Genomic DNA, 19,693 nt, shown 5'->3' on the forward strand with positions numbered 1-19,693 from the left:
AAACGCACGACGGAAATGACAACAAACACGAAGCAGTTAATGTTTTCATTAAGACGATCCTAGACGTTGATTAATGTCCTAAACAAGCTAAGAAAAATAATAATCTGAAAGGGGGGAAAAGGAGGAAAGGGGGGAAAAAAATGGGGGGGGGACATGTCTACAGAGGCGCGTCGACACCCTCCCTCCGTGTTGCCAGCGTCAACTGATCCGGGCGGAGGGGAAGCCGCCGACTCTGCCCTCCATCTTCAAGACACCGCTGTCTTACAATTCACCTCACCCTGCCTTCGTCTTGACGTTTAACTCTTTATCATTTTGCAACTGTCGTGTTTAATATTAAACAGATTCGTTGTAGAATATTCCAGTGGCTTCGTAAGTGGCGGAATATCAGGAAAAATAGGAAAATATCTGGGATGCGGTGCGGGTGGAAAGGGCGTCTTTGTGTCCCGCGCGCTGATTGGCCGCTCGGAGGTAGGCGGAGGTGTCCCCCCGTGCGCGCGCACCGCCCGCCTCGCTTCTATAAATCCGTTGGTCATAACTGTTCTCATTATTATTTCCTAATTACTCGCGTCCTGGCAGTTCGGCGAGTTGGTTGGGGGGAAGCTGAGTAACAGCCAATCGTCGGGCTCAGCTGGGGAAGTCCCTACGTTTGTGTTTAGTGACATATACGAGCAAGCGACCGCCGCCGGCCTGGGGGCGCCCTACACCATCGCTCTTTCTCTCTCTCCCTCTTGTCTCCAAGAATTAGATTGGATAATTGGTCCACAGTCTGCCTTAACGACCCCACAGTGTGTCCTAGGATATACATGGGGACATTTTCTTTCTCCTTGTGGCGAGTAAACACCGCTCGTTCGACCACAATGAACGGCAGAACGTAAAACAAAAAGGAAAGTACTTTTTGGAAGGTTGATGAACGGCTGGAGAAGACGTCAAAAGGTATTAAAAACAATTTCCCCCCTCCTCAATCAGCGAAGCTCGCTTATCCCAGGTAAGGTCGCTAGTTGCACCGCCCTCCGGGCCTTACGTAAGTGAGGGAGGCGGGTTGATGAACGACAGCAGTTCCTTGAGGTCCTGGCAGAGAACTATTAGAGTGTTGTTACGTTGAAGCCACGTCGGAGCTCCGCCAGAAGCTGACATCGCTTAGCTGACCCTCACCACACACACTCACCGCTGCGCCAGCAACCACCGCCGCCGGTCAATCAGTCTCCACTACTACTACAACTACATCTTAATGACCATTGGCCGAGATGTCCTCATTAACATACAGCCACATGTGTATCTCCGTACTGACGAGTTAGTTAAACTAACGACCTGCCTACCAACCACCGCTAACAATAGCGCGACGCGCCACCCACCATCGCCAACGCCGACAGCATCATCGCCTCTCCCACGAGTCCCATCGACTCTTATTCGAATATCCGGTTGTCTTCGCTCTCCACTGCCGACCTAACGATACCAAGACGCTACCACAACCCAGTACCATCTTAGGTACCATCCGCCAGGGCGTCGCACGAGTACCCACCGCCCACCGACGCTTCGCCACCACCCACACATCACCGCCACCATATTCGGCGTGAACACCAGCATGGCGGGAGGGTACCTAGGGGGTGCCGGGGGCCTGGGGGCCGGACTACCCCCTCTACCCACCGAGATACTCATGGATGAGTATATGTTCGGCCGACGCAGACAGGTGAGTGTGATCCTCGTTGTACCAGCGAATTGTGACGTTGCTCAAACGTAGCGTTCGTTATACAGGTGAGTAAGGTAACTGTAGCGTTCTTTATAGAGATGAGTAAGGCAGGCAATTGTAGCGTTCATTATACAGGTGAGTAATGCAACGGTAGCGTTCATTATACAGGTGAGTAAGGCAACTGTAGCGTTCATTAAGGTGAGTAAGGCAGGCAACTATAGCGTTCATTATACAGGTGAATAAGGTAACTGTAGCGCTCATTATTCAGGTGAATAAGGTAACTGTAGCGCTCATTATTCAGGTGAGTAAGGTAACTGTAGCGCTCAATATAACGGTGAGTAAGGCAACTGTAGCGCTCATTATACAAGTGAGTAAGGCAACAGTAGCGTTCATTATAGAGGTGAGTAAGGTTATGATGAACATTTTCATTGGTGAGTCAAGTTGATTCAAATATTTTGCGGAATAATATATTCTAGAAAGTAATTTTATAGCGGTCGAACTCGCTAGGTTAGCTGGGAGAGGATGGTAATAATGTAATCGTAGAGTTATACAAGCGCTGTGATTTTCGGTAATAGTGAAGCCAATTATCTAATTATATTTACTTTGATTATTCAGGAGGTAAGGTTCAGTTGCTTTTTATATGAATTCATTACCTTTTCAATATATATATATATATATATATATATATATATTATTTTTTTGAAGAAATAATTAAAACGTGAGAGCGATTAATTTAGAAATAAAACTACAAAAAGATATGTAACAATAGACAAGAGAATTAAAATTAGCCTTTTAAAGAATTTATTTATTGAGATCTTTACATTATAAAATTACTGATAATAGAATAAAATCGGTAATTTTAAAATCTTGATGGTTAGAAGTATTTTAAACCAAGATCTCAAACATTCCAAAATTTACTGATATTTCCTGATTGACACATAATCGAATTTACCGGCCATAAAATATTCTAAATTCTTAACGAAAAATATATTCTAAATGATGAAAATATTCTTTTGGTATAGATATATGAATTTTGTCATTAGAACTGTGAAATATTTTTTGCGGAAAACACTGTTATTACGCGTAACATTTACTACGAGAAAATAGAAAATAAAATACCTTTATTGTGTCGACTAGAAAATTCATAATTTTTGGATAATCATTTTTAAGGGAGACAAAAAATTTTAAGTTATTTGAATATCTGTTTTTCTCCTTTTTAATTCCTACCTAATCTGAGTGCTTATCTTACCGCTCGTCTATTGCGTAATAATTCGCCCGTTTCCCGGAGAATAGTAATGGGCGACCAATTGATTTAATTAATTGAAAAGAAAAGGTCTAATATTTCTCGCTGATTTTGTACGAAGTTGAATTGGTTGAAGATATTCCGTTGTATTGGCCGGAATATCGTATGTGATCATAGAGTGTGAAAGCGATGATGGACACTGTTATTTCACACGGTGACGACCCCCTGGAGCACGACGGGACGAACCCTTGAGCACAGGCGGGACGACCCCCTGGAGCACGACGGGACGAACCCTTGAGCACGACGGGACGACCCATGAGCACAGACGGGACGACCTCTTGAGCACGACGGGACGACCCTATGAGCACGACGGGACGACCCTCTTGAGCACAGACGGGACGACCTCTTGAGCACGACGGGACGACCTCTTGAGCACGACGGGACGACTCTATGAGCACAGGCGGTACGACCCTATGAGCACAGACGGTACGACCGTACGACGCTTGAGCACGACCGTACGACCCTTGAGTGTGATGGCCTAACCGTTTAGAAAAAAAAGGTCCATGCTGTCGTGCTCAAGGGTCGTACCGTCGTGCTCAAGGGTCAGGTACCGTCGTGCTCAAGGGTCGTACCGTCGTGCTCAAGGGTCGTATCCCTAACACTGAACACCAACCCCCAAGCGAACCAATATTTTCTTACGACCAAAAACCATCAAATATTTTCCATATTTACCAATGTTTATTTTCTTAATTTTTTTTTTCTTTTTCATAGAATAACGAACGACCTCAGTGGGAACTACCCGATCTGTGGCTTCCCTAACCATCGTTAGTGAGGTGATTAACGCACATCAAATTGCGATTTAGTTTTGGGGGGAGGGAGATGGTGGGGGGGATGGGATGGGTCAGTCATATACCCAGGTTATAATCACATCAAATGGGGGGTAATTAAGAGGGGGGGTGGATTGAGGCCACCTTGTTAACGGGGAAGTGGAGGGGGGGGGAGGGGAGATGGAGCTGATTACGACCCCCCCCTCTCTTCCCTCCCCCCCCCATCTCCCCCATCAGTGAGAGACGATGGGCCAAAAATGATTTCCCTTCAATTTAATCAGGATTTGAGCGTTTGATTAAGACCGAACTCAACGAATAATTCTATATCACTCTCATCTAGTCAACTGGTTGAAAGATGTCTTTTTCTCTAATCATTTTCTCTAATCTAAATTATCATTCTTTATTACTACCTGACCATTAGGGGTCAAGACGAGGCATTATCGAACCCAGGTACTAGAGTTTCATCCACTGACGCTGCTCTGCATCGCTACCATTGTGCCACGGTCAAGACGAGGCATTATCGAACCCAGGTACTAGAGTTTCATCCACTGACGCTGCTCTGCATCGCTACCATTGTGCCACCCAACGCAACCCGCCTTTATTAACTGGTTCTCCTCCTCCTTCCAGCGCCGGAACCGGACGACCTTCACGGCTCAGCAGCTGAGCGAGCTTGAAGCACTTTTCCAGCGAACACATTACCCGGACGTGTTCCTTCGGGAGGAGGTCGCCTGCCGGATCAACCTGTCGGAGGCTCGGGTCCAGGTGAGCTCCATCACCACCACCCCAGCAGTGTGTCTGTGTGTGTGTGTGTGTGTGTGTGTGTCTGTGTGTGTGTGTGTGTGGTGTGTGTGTCTGTGTGTGTGTGTGTGTGTGTCTGTGTGTGTGTGTGTGTGTGTGTGTGTGTGTGTGTGTGTGTAGGCCAGTGTCCTGTGCTTATGTGTCTGTGTCGTGATTTCTACTGGAAAGGGGGTTAAGGTCATTGTCGAAATTTCTACTGGAAAGGGGGTTAAGGTCATTGTCGAAATTTCTACTGGAAAGGGGGTTAAGGTCATTGTCGAAATTTCTACTGGAAAGGGGGTTCAGTTCATTGTGATTTCTACTGGAAAGGGGGTTCAGTTCATTGTGATTTCTACTGGAAAAGGGGTTCAGTTCATTGTTATTTCTACTGGAAAGGGAGTTCAGTTTATTGTTATTTCTACTGGAAATGGGGTTCAGTTCATTGTTATTTCTACTGGAAAGGGGGTTCAGTTCATTGTGATTTCTACTGGAAAGGGGGTTCAGTTTATCATCATTTCTACTGGAAAGGGGGTTCAGTTCATTGTAATTTCTACTGGAAAGGGGGGTTTAGGCCATTGTCGAAAATTCTACTGGAAAGGAGGTTCATGTTTCAGTCGTGGTGTTTACTGGAAAAGATCAAATTTCCGACCTTTGAACTCTACTACGCCCTTAGCAAATACATAAAGTATATGTGCTTATTCAGTCTGAATCGTCCTGTTGTATTTCATACAGGTATACATTAGTGTATAAGGAATACATTAGTGTATATGTGTATGAATCATGCAGGAGATTTCCATTCTGATAATTTGGCACGCGAGTGCCGAGTAGGACTCGAACCCTGCCGATCCAGAATTTATGGGGATCTCCAATACGAGTTTGGATGATATTGACGGATGAGAGGCCCTTGTATGTGTGTGTACCCTCGTGAAGGGCAGGGTCACATCCAGGGCACTGGATGTCACCCTCCAATACTGAGTTACTCATCCAACGGCTGGCGGCGGAGTGGTTATAAGGTATTTTCCAATCTCTTCACCAAATCATGAAACACACGAAAATAAAAAATTCCATTTACAGCCCCTCCCCCCCAAAAAAAAGAAAATGTAATTTCATTTTTATTTTGGAAATTCCATGATTTGTGGGGTGGATTTTTCTATTTCTTTTCTTTTTTTTTTCATTTCACTTGTGCGAGGAGAGAATGGGAGAATATAAGTATATTGGATTAATGCGATGGTTCCTCCCCACCTCCCATCCCTGACGCCAGGCGCCACAAGCGCTCTCTCTCTCTCTCTCTCTCTCTCTCTCTCTCTCTCTCTCTCTCTCTCTCTCTCACGGGGTAGATCAAGAAAAAAAAGAATCACAAAAAAACAATAAAATATTTTATAAGCGAAAATTTACACTTTTTTTTTTTTTAAATTTGGTAAAAAAGAAAATATTATGTCTTTCGCATCTGAAGGAAACGTAGCGAAAAAATTTACTCAGAACGAATTCATTTATTAATTTATTCATCAATTTATTTATCAACTTGGTAAACATTACGTTAAGGCTATGCAAATGAGTGACTGGCGTGGTGTTACCGGGCTACCCCTGCACGAGGCTGTGTTACTAAGACAGTACAGTCTCGCCCACACAACTTCTCACGTCAAAGGAGTCTGCATTTCCCTGTAACTGGATGTAGCGCAGCCTGGCGATGCACGAGCATTTAAGAAAAGGTCTTGGGGTTACACCAGGACTCCTTCACAGAAAATGGTCCTGGGGTAATTGTAATAAATGATAATGATAGAAAATGGTGCTGGGGTAACTGTAATAAATAATAATAGTATGATGAATAATAATAGAATGAATTATATTGATACAAATAATGATAATAATGATAGCAATTGATAATAACAGTAATGATGATAATAACAAATAATGATATTAATGAGGGATCGTACCGTCGTGCTCAATGGTCGTACCGTCGTGCTCAATGGTCGTACCGTCGTGCTCAATGGTCGTACCGACGTGCTCAAGGTTCGTACCGTCGTGCTCAAAGGGCCATACCGTCGTGCTCAAGGGTCGTACCGTCGTGCTCAAGGGTCGTACCGTTGTGCTCAAGGGGCATACCGTCGTGCTCAAGGATCGTACCGTCGTGCTCAAGGGGTCGTACAGTCGTGCTCAAGGGGTCGTACCGTCATGCTCAAGGGGTCGTACCGTCGTGCTCAAGGGTCACACCGTCGTGCTCAAGGATCGTACTGTCGTGCTCAAGGATCGTACCGTCGTGTTCAAGGGATCGTACCGTCGTGCTCAAGGGGTCGTAACGTTGTGCTCAATGGTCGTATCGTCGTGCTCAAGGGTCGTACCGTCGTGCTCAAGGGGTCGTGCCGTCGATGCTAGGCCGCATATCTACGAAGGGCTTAAAAATTCGAACGCGCCACACAGGATAATTTGAACGCACGGGGGCGCTCAATGAAGTGTGGGGGTTGGAGGGGGGGGGGTTGAGGAGGGATTCGAGGAGTTTGGGGATGGTTGATGTTAAGGCAATAGAACGATAGTTAGGGGGTCAAGACGATAGTTAGGGGGTCAAGACGATAGTTAGGGGGTCATGACGATAGTTAGGGGGTCAAGACGATAGTTAGGGGGTCAAGACGATAGTTAGGGGGTCAAGACGATAGTTAGGGGGTCAAGACGATAGTTAGGGGGTCAAGACGATAGTTAGGGGGAGGGAGGTCTAATTACCTTCAGGTTACCACAATTACCTTCATGGCTACCACAATTACCTTCATGGCTACCACAATTACCTTCATGGCTACCACAATTACCTTCATAGCTACCACAATTACCTTCATGGCTACCACAATTACCTTCATAGCTACCACAATTACCTTCATGGCTACCATAATCAAAGTCATGGCTACCACAATTACCTTCATGGCTACCACAATTACCTTCATGGCTACCACAATTACCTTCGTGACTACCACAATTACCGTCATGGCTACCACAATTACCTTCATGGCTACCACAATTACCTTCATGGCTACCACAATTACCTTCATGGCTACCACAATTACCTTCATGGCTACCACAATTACCTTCGTCACTACCACAATTACTCTTGGTAACTACCACGGTGAACTTCATAGCTACCACAATTACCTCCCAAACTACCACACTTGTTTTCATAACTACCACAATTACCGCTATGACCACCACAATCATACCTTCCTGTCTACCACCATTATCATTAGGACTACCAGCATCACCACTATTGTCGCTACCACTACCACAACCACACTCACCCCCCCTACCACCTCTACTACCACAACTACCACAACTATCACGGCTACCACAATTTCCACCGCTACCACACCTACCACCTCTACCACACCTACCACCTCTACCACACCTACCACCTCTACCACAGCTACCACCTCTACCACAGCTACCACCTCTACCACAGCTACCACCTCTACCACACCTACCACCTCTACCACAGCTACCACCTCTACCACAGCTACCACCTCTACCACACCTACCACCTCTACCACAGCTACCACCTCTACCACACCTACCACCTCTACCACAGCTACCACCTCTACCACAGCTACCACCTCTACCACAGCTACCACCTCTACCACACCTACCACCTCTACCACAGCTACCAACCTCTACCACAGCTACCACCTCTACCACACCTACCACCTCTACCACAGCTACCCACCTCTACCACACCTACCACCTCTACCACAGCTACCACCTCTACCACACCTACCACCTCTACCACAGCTACCACCTCTACCACAGCTACCACCTCTACCACAGCTACCACCTCTACCACACCTACCACCTCTACCACAGCTACCACCTCTACCACAGCTACCACCTCTACCACACCTACCACCTCTACCACAGCTACCACCTCTACCACACCTACCACCTCTACCACACCTACCACCTCTACCACAGCTACCACCTCTACCACAGCTACCACCTCTACCACACCTACCACCTCTACCACAGCTACCACCTCTACCACACCTACCACCTCTACCACAGCTACCACCTCTACCACACCACCACCTCTACCACAGCTACCACCTCTACCACACTACCACCTCTACCACAGCTACCACCTCTACCACACCTACCACCTCTACCACAGCTACCACCTCTACCACACCTACCACCTCTACCACAGCTACCACCTCTACCACACCTACCACCTCTACCACAGCTACCACCTCTACCACAGCTACCACCTCTACCACAGCTACCACCTCCTACCACACCTACCACCTCTACCACAGCTACCACCTCTACCACAGCTACCACCTCTACCACACCTACCACCTCTACCACAGCTACCACCTCTACCACAGCTACCACCTCTACCACAGCTACCACCTCTACCACACCTACCACCTCTACCACAGCTACCACCTCTACCACAGCTACCACCTCTACCACACCTACCACCTCTACCACACCTACCACCTCTACCACAGCTACCACCTCTACCACACCTACCACCTCTACCACAGCTACCACCTCTACCACACCTACCACCTCTACCACAGCTACCACCTCTACCACACCTACCACCTCTACCACAGCTACCACCTCTACCACAGCTACCACCTCTACCACAGCTACCACCTCTACCACACCTACCACCTACCACAGCTACCACCTCTACCACAGCTACCACCTCTACCACACCTACCACCTTACCACAGCTACCACCTCTACCACAGCTACCACCTCTACCACAGCTACCACCTCTACCACAGCTACCACCACTACCTGTATCACCAACATCATACCACCCCCCTCTCCCCCCACACCAACTCTCACCCCTCACCACCACTAGCAAATCACCCCCCCCTCCTTAACCACCCCCCCACCATCACCCCCTCCCCTTCTCCCCTCTTCCTGCCGCCACCACACCAGCTTCCCTCCCCTCCCTTCCTCCCCTCCCCCCTTCCTCTTACCCTTCCCTCCTCCTCCCCCCTTCCCCTCCCCCCTCCCTCCCCCTCCCCCCCCTCCCCCTCACAATACCACACTCACCTTTCCTTGAGAAAGTCACGTAAATTTCAACAAAGGAAATTTTAATAATCTGGTAAAACTTGACTTGTTCTCTCTCTCTCTCTCTCTCTCTCTCTCTCTCTCTCTCTCTCTCTCTCTCTCTCTCTCTCTCTCTCTCTCTCTCTCTCTCTCTCTCTCCCTCTCTCTCTCTTTCACCCAATTTAATTTACCCGAGTCCTCTCCCCTTGTGCCTCGCTCTTTTGACTGGGAGGAAGGGGGGAGGGGAGGGGAGGGGGAGAGGGAGGGGGGTGGAAAAAGAGGTGTGTTTGTGTGTGGGGGGGAGGGAGGGAAGGGGCAATTGTGGGGGGGGGGAAGAAGGTGTTGGGGTAAGGGGAGGTGTGTGGGGGAATGTAGAGGTGTAGGGGTAAGTGTAGAGGGTGTTGGGGGGGATGTAGAGGTGTAGGGGTAAGTGTAGGGGGTGTTGAGGGGGAGCAAGTTACCAGTGTGGTATATATGATCGTAAGTAACATCATTGTGAGAACTACAATCATACTTATATTACTTATATAATTACTTATATGATTACTTATATAATTACTTATATGATTACTTATATAATTACTTAACACTACGGTCCTGGGAAGACCTTGAGTGTGAGATATTATATGTCTAGGAAGACATTTTCACCTTTCACACTCTTGAGTACGACGGTGCGATAGTTGAATACGACGGTGCGATAGCTGAGTACGACGGTGCGATAGTTGAGTACGACGGTGCGATAGTTGAGTACGTCGGTGCGATAGATGAGTACGAAGGTGCGATAGTTGAGTACGACGGTGCGATAGTTGAGTACGACGGTGCGATAGTTGAGTACGACGGTGCGATAGTTGAGTACGAAGGTGCGAAAGTTGAGTACGACGGTGCGATAGATGACTACAACGGTGCGATAGTTGAGTACGACAGTGCGACAGTGGAGTACGACGGTGCACAACCGTACAACTCTCGAGCGCGACGATACGACCCTTTAGGGGGAAGGGGGAGGGGGGAGGGGGCGGCACGACGCCGACTGGTCGTACCGTCGTGATCAGGGGTCGTCCTCCTCTGGTCCTCGAGCATTGGAAGACACCAACCCCACTCACCCCACTCCACTCCCTCTCCCCGACCCCACTCCCCCACTCCACTCCCCCTCCCCCTCACCCCACTCCCCCTTCCCCCACCTCGCATACCAAGCCACCAGAAATCTTCACATGCACTTTGCTCATGTGCTTCCCCTCCTCCTCCTCCCCTTTCCCCTCTCCTTCCTCCTCCTTCCCCTCTCCCTCTCCCTCTCCCTCTCCCTCCCACGACCCACGCACTTACACTCCAGAGTCGCTTGTACGAACGCACTCAGTGTGAAGGTCAAGGAAGTGGATGACGGAGCACTGTCTTGAGAGAGAGAGAGAGAGAGAGAGAGAGAGAGAGAGAGAGAGAGAGAGAGAGAGAGAGAGAGAGAGAGATAGAAAGAGAGAGAGAGAGAGAGGGGTGATACACTGTCGTTGCTACAGGAGAAAGGCCCAACGCTGCGCTACAGCTCAGCAGCAGGGGCAGGTTGGACTCCCTTGAAGCGTGAAGTTCTTTGACGAGGCTGTTCCATCGAATGATGATGAGACACCCTCACAGCCTATTGTATATATATATATATATATATATATATATATATATATATATATATATATATATATATATATATATATATATCTTTGGTGTGGGTTGGTATTTTCCTTACCTCCCCTTACTTCCCTTATGATTTAGGCATCATCTGCAAACATATTCAGGCAGGAGTCCAATCTTTCTTGCAAGTCTCTGACAAAGATCAAGAAGAATAATGGTCACAGAACAGTAAGGACCCTGCTGCAAGCTGCTCGTAACCTCAGTCCAATTCGAGGCGGCTTCTTTAACATACGCTCTGTATTCTCTTCCACTTTGACCCTTCCACTAACATAATCTTCTGTTCCATTGAAGGAGTCTCCCACTTATTCCAGTCACAAGACTCATCTTCTTTACTAGACTCCTGTGTGGTATAGTGTCAAATGCTTTCTGCCAGACTAGACGGAAATAATCCACTCCGCCATCTGTTTTGCTTAAGACAACAGAGTTCACTTCCTCGTAGAAAGTATATATATATATATATATATATATATATATATATATATATATATATATATATATATATATATATATATATATATATATATTCTGACTTGTATCACACTCATCTGTGACCTCCTGTTTATCTCCAACTACGGCAAACAGCCTCGTTAAGGAACCTAGTGATATGTTTGTATTTTGAATTCCTCTGTATTCCCACTGTAGTTGAAACATATCTTGAATTCCTCTGTATTCCCACTGTAGTTGAGGCTTTATGTATCTCAAGTTGTTACTCCATCATTGTAAAATTCACATAGCCTTCTCCTACACTGTTGTGGTATAGACCACGTACCACCTTCACCAGTTCATAGCATCATAGAAGGAGTTGAATCCCCTTGTGGTGTCCACGCTCGTCAAATCCTCTATGAGTCTAGGTGCTCAGACTAAAGCATCAAATTATAAATGATTTAATTCGGTGTATCATTAGTGATATTCAATATTTCCCATAGAACTGAATATATATATTTATTTTTTTTTATTATACTTTGTCGCTGTCTCCCGTGTTAGCGAGGTAGCGCAAGGAAACAGACGAAAGAATGGCCCAACCCACCCCCATACACATGTATATACATACGTCCACACACGCATATATACATACCTATACATCTCAATGTACACATATATATACACACACAGATACATACATATATACCCATGCACACAATTCACACTGTCTGCCTTTATTCATTCCCATCGCCACATATATATATATATATATATATATATATATATATATATATATATATATATATATATATATATATTGGAAAGGATCACAATTTTGCGCGTGATCAAGATATTCCTATGAGTCCACGGGGAAAATGAAACGCGAAAAGTTCCCAAGTGCACTTTCGTGTAATAATCACATCATCAGGGGAGAAACAAGAGAGAAATATAACAGTCAGTTGATATACATCGAAGAGACGAAGCTAGGGCGTGTGATTATTACACGAAAGTGCACTTGGGAACTTTTCGTGCTTCATTTTCCCCGTGGACTCATAGGAATATATATATATATATATATATATATATATATATATATATATATATATATATATATATATATATATATATATATATAACTTGTGTCTCCATGACTTTCTATGGTCATGAGGATTTAAAACATTATCATTATTATTATCATTATCCCTCCCCCCCCCCAGTAATATAAATCCCCCAGTTCCAGTACTGGGGGGGGGGGGGGGTTATCTGGGATGTGTATTACTTAGCATCGATATTGTGTGTGTGTGTGTGTGTGTGTCTGTCTGTCTGTTTTACCACCAACTAAATTTTTATTGATGTCTCATTCTGTTTATATGACAGGCTTTTGAATATATATATATATATATATATATATATATATATATATATATATATATATATATATATATATATATTATATCATAGAAGGTCAATAGCGCAGCTGTTCTGCCCTGAAGTATAATGATATATAATCATATGCAATCATGTATCATATATAATCATATATTATCATATACTATCATATATAATCATATATCATATGTAATCATATATAATCACATAATCATATATAATCACCTCTGCCAATTTACCATCGTAACTACCCCCCCCCCACAACTCCCCATGAACCACCCCACTATTAACCCACCCCTCCATGAACCACCCCACTATTAACCCACTCCCCACGAACCACCCCACTATTAACCCACCTCCCTCCATGAACCACCCCACTATTAACCCACTCCTCCATGAACCACCCTACTATTAACCCCCCATGAACCAATCATTATTAACCCCCCACGAACCAGCCCGCTATTTACCCACCCCTCCATGAACCACCCCCACTATTAACTCTCCATAAACCACCCCACTATTAACCCCGCACCCCATGAACCACCCCACTATTAACCCTCCCTCCATGAACCACCCCACTATTTAATCCCCCTCACCCCATGAACCACCCCACTATTTAACCCCCCATGAACCACCCTACTATTAACCCCGCCCATGAACCACCCCACTATTTAACCCCCCCTCCATGAACCACCTCCAGTATTAACCCCCCACCCCATGAACCACCTCCAGTATTAACCCCCACCCCATGAACCACCCCCAGTATTAACCCCCCACTCCCCCCAGGTCTGGTTCCAGAACCGTCGGGCCAAATGGCGTAAGCAGACCCGGATGCAGTTCGTGCAAGACGCGTGGCGCCTCCGTTACCTGGGTCTCTCCCCGCCCGCCTGGCTCACCCGCTCCCCGCCCCCGCCCCCGGGGCCATCCAGCCCCCCCATGGGCCAGGGGCAGGCGGGGCTACCCTCGCCGCCCCTCCCACTCCCGCCCAGCTCCGCCCCCGAGGCGTCCGTGGGCGGGGACAGGCCCATAGGCTCCGCCCCGCGTCCGGCCTCGCCTGCCACCACCCCGCCCACTGATCTCTCCACCGTCGACCGTCTCGCGGCCGCCACCAGGTGCCCTCCTCTGTCTGTCTCTCTGTCTCTCTCTCTGTCAGTTCCTCTGTCTTCCTTCCTCTCACTGTCTGTCTCTTAGTTCGTCTGTCGTCCTCATTGTTTGTCTGTCTCTTCGCCTGTCTTCCTCACTGTCTGTCTGTCTCTTCGTCTGTCTTCCTCACTGTCTGTCTGTCTCTTCGTATGTCTTCCTCACTGTCTGTCTGTCTCTTCGTATGTCTTCCTCACTGTCTGTCTGTCTCTTCGTCCGTCTTCCTCACTGTCTGTCTGTCTGTCTCTTCGTCTGTCTTCCTCACTGTCTGTCTGTTTGTCAGTTCGTCTGTCTTCCTCATGTCCATCTCTCAGTTCGTCTGTCTTCCTCTCTTTCTGTATATCTGTCTGTTCGTCTGTCTTCCTCCCTGTCTATCTGTCTGTCTCTCATTTTACCATCTATCGCCTGACGCATCTCACCACTGCTATATCTCTCATTCTACATCTCTCATTTTCTATATATCTATCTGTCTCTCATGCTTTCTATAGCCTTTTTGACAGCGTCTATATAGATGTATCTCTCAAAATTTTCTATATTTGCCAATCTCACATATCGTCTGATAGCTTTGAGCGTAGCTTATTATAGCTGACCTTATCATTCCTTGATTACTCCTAGCTTTATAGCTATCTCTATAATCTTAGCTTTATAGATGTTTCAATAGCCTTAGTTTTATAGCTGTTTCTATAATCTTAGCTTTATAGATGTTTCTATAGCCTTAGCTCTGTAGCTGTTTATAATATTAGCTTTATAGATGTTTCTATAGCCTTAGCTTTATAGCTGTCTCTATAGTCTTAGCTTTATAGCTGTATCTATAGCCTTAGCTTTATAGCTGTCTATAGCCTTAGCTTTAAAGCTGTTTCTATAGCCTTAGCTTAATAGCTGTTTCTATAGCTTTAGCTTTATAGCTGTCTCTATAGCCTTAGCTTTAAAGCTGTATCTATAGCCTTAGCTGTATGGCTGTTTCTATAGCTTTAGCTGTATAGCTCTTTCTGTAGCCTTAGCTTTATAGCTGTTTTATAGCCTTAGCTTTAAAGCTGTGTCTGTAGTGTTAGCCGTATAGCTGTTTCTATAGCCTTAGCTTTAAAGCTGTCTCTATAGCTTTAGCTGTATGGCTGTTTCTATAGCCTTAGCTTAATAGCTCTTTCTATAGCCTTAGCTGTATAGCTGTTTCTATAGCCTTAGCCGTATAGCTGTTTCTATAGCCTTAGCTTTATAGCTCTTTCTATAGCCTTTGCCCTTTGTTCAATATACAAACAATGTATCTTGCCCCTGGTCAGAGTATAGAATACTTCTCTTGCCCCTGTTCATAGTGTGAATGACTTGCCTTGCCCCTGTTCAAACTACACACCCTGTTCTTGCCCCTGTTCAAAACATAAACAACCTGTTCTTGCCCCTGTTCAAAACATGAACAACCTGTTCTTGCCCCTGTTCAAAACATGAACAACCTGTTCTTGCCCCTGTTCAAAACACGAACATTGTTTATTGCCCCTTGTGCTAACCAGGCGCGTCGTGCTCATCACTTTACATATTGCCCATTGCCCCAAGTACACAGCAAAGTGTCTTTATATAACTCTCCTTAGTCCTCCTGATACTCACCAGGTACTCATCACATTGCCCCTTGTACTTACCACGTCTCATGCCCATGTATTTGCCTATTACCCCCTTAGTATTAACCGGAGTCTTGCCCATGTAATTATCCATATTGCCCCTAGTTTACATAATAGGTGTGTTGTCTCTGTATTGCCCCAGCTGCCTTGTCCATATAAAAGTCTGTATTGCCTCTTGCCCCTAGTACTAACCAGGTGTCTTGCCCCTAGTACTGACCAAGTGTCTTGCCCCTCTTACTAACCAGATGTCTTGCCCCTAGTACTGACCAGGTGTCTTGCCCCTCTTACTAACCAGATGTCTTGCCCCTAGTACTGACCAGGTGTCTTGCCCATAGTACTGACCAAGTGTCTTGCCCCTAGTACTGACCAGGTGTCTTGCCCCTAGTACTGACCAGGTGTCTTGCCCTTCCCTTACAGCCTGGGGGCAGCGGCGGCGGCGGCGTCACTGCGGTGGAGGGGGGAGGAGCCACACGTGGGCTGTCTGGGTCCAGGCCTTTGCCCATGTCTTGGACACGCCCCCTTACACGACCACCCACTCCTGCCACGCCTCGCTCTCCCAGTACACCTTCACAACACCCAGGTACGTGGGCTTTGTACGTGGGAGGGTGTGGTGTACATGGGAAGGACAGATAACACAAGACCTGATGGTCTATGACCAGGTTATCTTGCTGGAGGACAGTACATGGGAAGGACAGATAACACAAGACCTGATGGTCTATGACCAGGTTATCTGCTGGAGGACAGTACATGGGAAGGACAGATAACACAAGACCTGATGGTCTATGACCAGGTTATCTGCTGGAGGACTGTACATGGGAAGGACAGATAACACAAGACCTGATGGTCTATGACCAGGTGATCTGCTGGAGGACAGTACATGGGAAGGACAGATAACACAAGACCTGATGGTCTATGACCAGGTTATCTGCTGGAGGACAGTACATGGGAAGGACAGATAACACAAGACCTGATGGTCTATGACCAGGGTATCTGCTGGAGGACAGTACATGGGAAGGACAGATAACACAAGACCTGATGGTCTATGACCAGGTTATCTGCTGGAGGACAGTACATGGGAAGGACAGATAACACAAGACCTGATGGTCTATGACCAGGTTATCTGCTGGAGGACAGTACATGGGAAGGACAGATAACACAAGACCTGATGGTCTATGACCAGGTTATCTGCTGGAGGACAGTACATGGGAAGGACAGATAACACAAGACCTGATGGTCTATGACCAGGTTATCTGCTGGAGGACAGTACATGGGAAGGACAGATAACACAAGACCTGATGGTCTATGACCAGGTTATCTGCTGGAGGACAGTACATGGGAAGGACAGATAACACATACTGATCTAATCCGATGGTGAGATAACAGTTTAACATGTGTGTAAGAATATATACACACATGTTATGTTATACATATGACTATATATGAATTTACACACGCATACGCCTCTGTATATTGTTAGTATTAATGCGTCTTAACTGTTGAGTAATTGATTAGTCAGAAAGCGTTGTATTGTCAAAAATTTATATTTCTCCCTTAGATGTGTATATAAACTACATATGTATGTTGTTAATGTGTATTAATAGTTAAATGTCATCAAACCTCTCTGACACACGGACATCATATACATTAGAAACTTCTAATTTAATATACACATCCACGCTTATATAAACCTTGTGATTTATATGCATATAAACTCATATCAACTCGTATATAATAGTAAACTTATCGAGAACTAAATATTGGCATTCAATATCTAGGCAGTCGGTGCAGTTGCCATGTATTGTTTTTTTTTCTCCAATTTATTTGAATTTCCCCTCCCTCCCTTGCCAGCTCGGGAGCCGCCCATCCTCCCCTGGGAAACGACCCTCTCCGCGGGAGCTGCCGGAGCCCCAGAGGCACGACGACCGCGACGACCACCACAACGAAGAGCTGACGGTGACCCCAGACAGCGACGATGACCTGACCCCAACTGACCTCTCCTCCACTATGACGTCACCAGCCTCCGCCAAATAGAACCCAGGGTCCTTGTTGACCTCCTCCTCCTCCTCCTCCTTACGTGTGTGTGTGTAATTGCTGCTTCTGCTGCCCATCGAGTGACCTTTGACCTCCCGTGACCTGACCTAACAACTTATAGAAGATGGATCTTGACCCCCCCGCTCCCCCCCCCTTTATTGCTGACCTTACGCATCTTCCTTAACCATCGTCACTACGACGAGAGTTTGACCCTTTTTGACCTCGTAGCAATCACTAATACTACGATGAAGATTTGACCTTGACTGACCTCGTAGCAATCGCTAATACTGAGAAATGGACGAATAGAAAATGGGAAGTGGGTCTCGCCCTCATACATCATCCATTTAAGGTCAAGAAGAAGTGGCTGCCCAAAAGTTTGACCTTTGACCTGTTAAAGGTCATGACCCCACACACACATCTTAGAGCTTGACCCATGCGTAAGGAACTGGTCATTAGAGAGGTAATTAAGTCGGGTTAATGATCTCAAGTGTTAATTAGGCGAGACGAGAGGGCAATAGTTCTTTAATGATGTGTGACTGCAAATGACCCTGAATAATTACTAGCTTAATTAAGAAAATGAATCCAGACTCATCCCTCTAATACTCATTATGACTCATCGGGGAGGTGAATGAATGGGATGAGTAAGGTTGAGTTTATTCATCACTCACAGCTAAGGAGGAACAAGAACCATTTACTCATTTACTCACCCAACTGACTCATCGCATGAGTACACCAAAGATCTCCTCGTCACCCTCACCAAACCAAACAACCATCAACTACCAATTAAGAAGCCACAATACTCATGAACTCCCTCACCCACCCCTTACTCACTCAACCACCCACCCACCATCTCCACCACGTGTACTCACCGTGTGTGTACGGAGGTTACTCATCGACCACCCCCCCCCCCCCCCCATGGATGAATACAGGCGGTGATAGGAATAACCAACTTGTACACTAATTACGCCAATGACCTTCAAGATAGGTTAATGAGTGTGGCTATATTGAACTACCTATTTGGCTAATAGCTCAATGAGGTTTTGAATGTCTATGATCAGGTAACAAGGCTTGTTTAACGTCATATATATATATATATATATATATATATATATATATATATATATATATATATATATATATATATATATATATATATATATATATTCTGAGGGCAATTGGGCAGTTAGTGTCTCGGCTGCTAATTGGTTGATTTACTCTCCCTTCCCACCCCCTTATCTAAATTGGTCACCATGACGATTATTGATTGGCTGAATATGCATATATATATATATATATATATATATATATATATATATATATATATATATATATATATATATATATATATATATATATAATATAGGAAAGGATCACAATTTTGCGCGTGATCAAGATATTCCTGTGAGTCCACCACGGGGAAAATGAAACACGAAAAGTTCCCAAGTGCACTTTCGTGTAATAATCACATCATCAGGGGAGATACAGGAGAGAAATATAACAGTCAGTTGATATACATCGAAGAGACGTAGCTAGGACGCCATTTGGGACGATCACATGTTTACCAAATGGCGTCCTACCTACGTCTCTTCGATGTATATCAACTGACTTATATTTATCTCTTGTGTCTCCCCTGATGTGATTATTACACGAAAGTGCACTTGGCAACTTATCATGTTTTATTTTCCCCGTGGAGTCTTAGGAATATACTTGATAATGCGCAAAGTTATATATATATATATATATATATATATATATATATATATATATATATATATATATATATATATATATATATATAATTGCAGTTAAATACACAAGTTGAACATGAACAAGAATGATCAGTCTCTGTACATAA

General features: G+C 45.5%; 1 protein-coding gene across 1 annotated transcript; it reads left to right on the top strand.

Annotated features, from left to right (window-relative positions):
- The first annotated feature begins 320 nt into the window (after window positions 1-320).
- On the top strand, window positions 321-19,267 carry LOC139751105 (uncharacterized). Its single transcript, XM_071666203.1, has 5 exons — window positions 321-1,687; window positions 4,385-4,519; window positions 13,847-14,172; window positions 16,225-16,387; window positions 17,656-19,267. Exons 1-5 carry the CDS (start codon window positions 1,583-1,585, stop codon window positions 17,836-17,838), a joined length of 912 nt encoding a protein of 303 aa, XP_071522304.1. The 5' UTR covers window positions 321-1,582; the 3' UTR covers window positions 17,839-19,267.
- The last annotated feature ends 426 nt before the right edge of the window (window positions 19,268-19,693 follow it).

The sequence above is a fragment of the Panulirus ornatus genome, chromosome 11 (assembly GCF_036320965.1).
Source record: "Panulirus ornatus isolate Po-2019 chromosome 11, ASM3632096v1, whole genome shotgun sequence".
In the NCBI taxonomy this organism is placed as follows: Eukaryota; Metazoa; Arthropoda; class Malacostraca; order Decapoda; family Palinuridae; genus Panulirus; species Panulirus ornatus.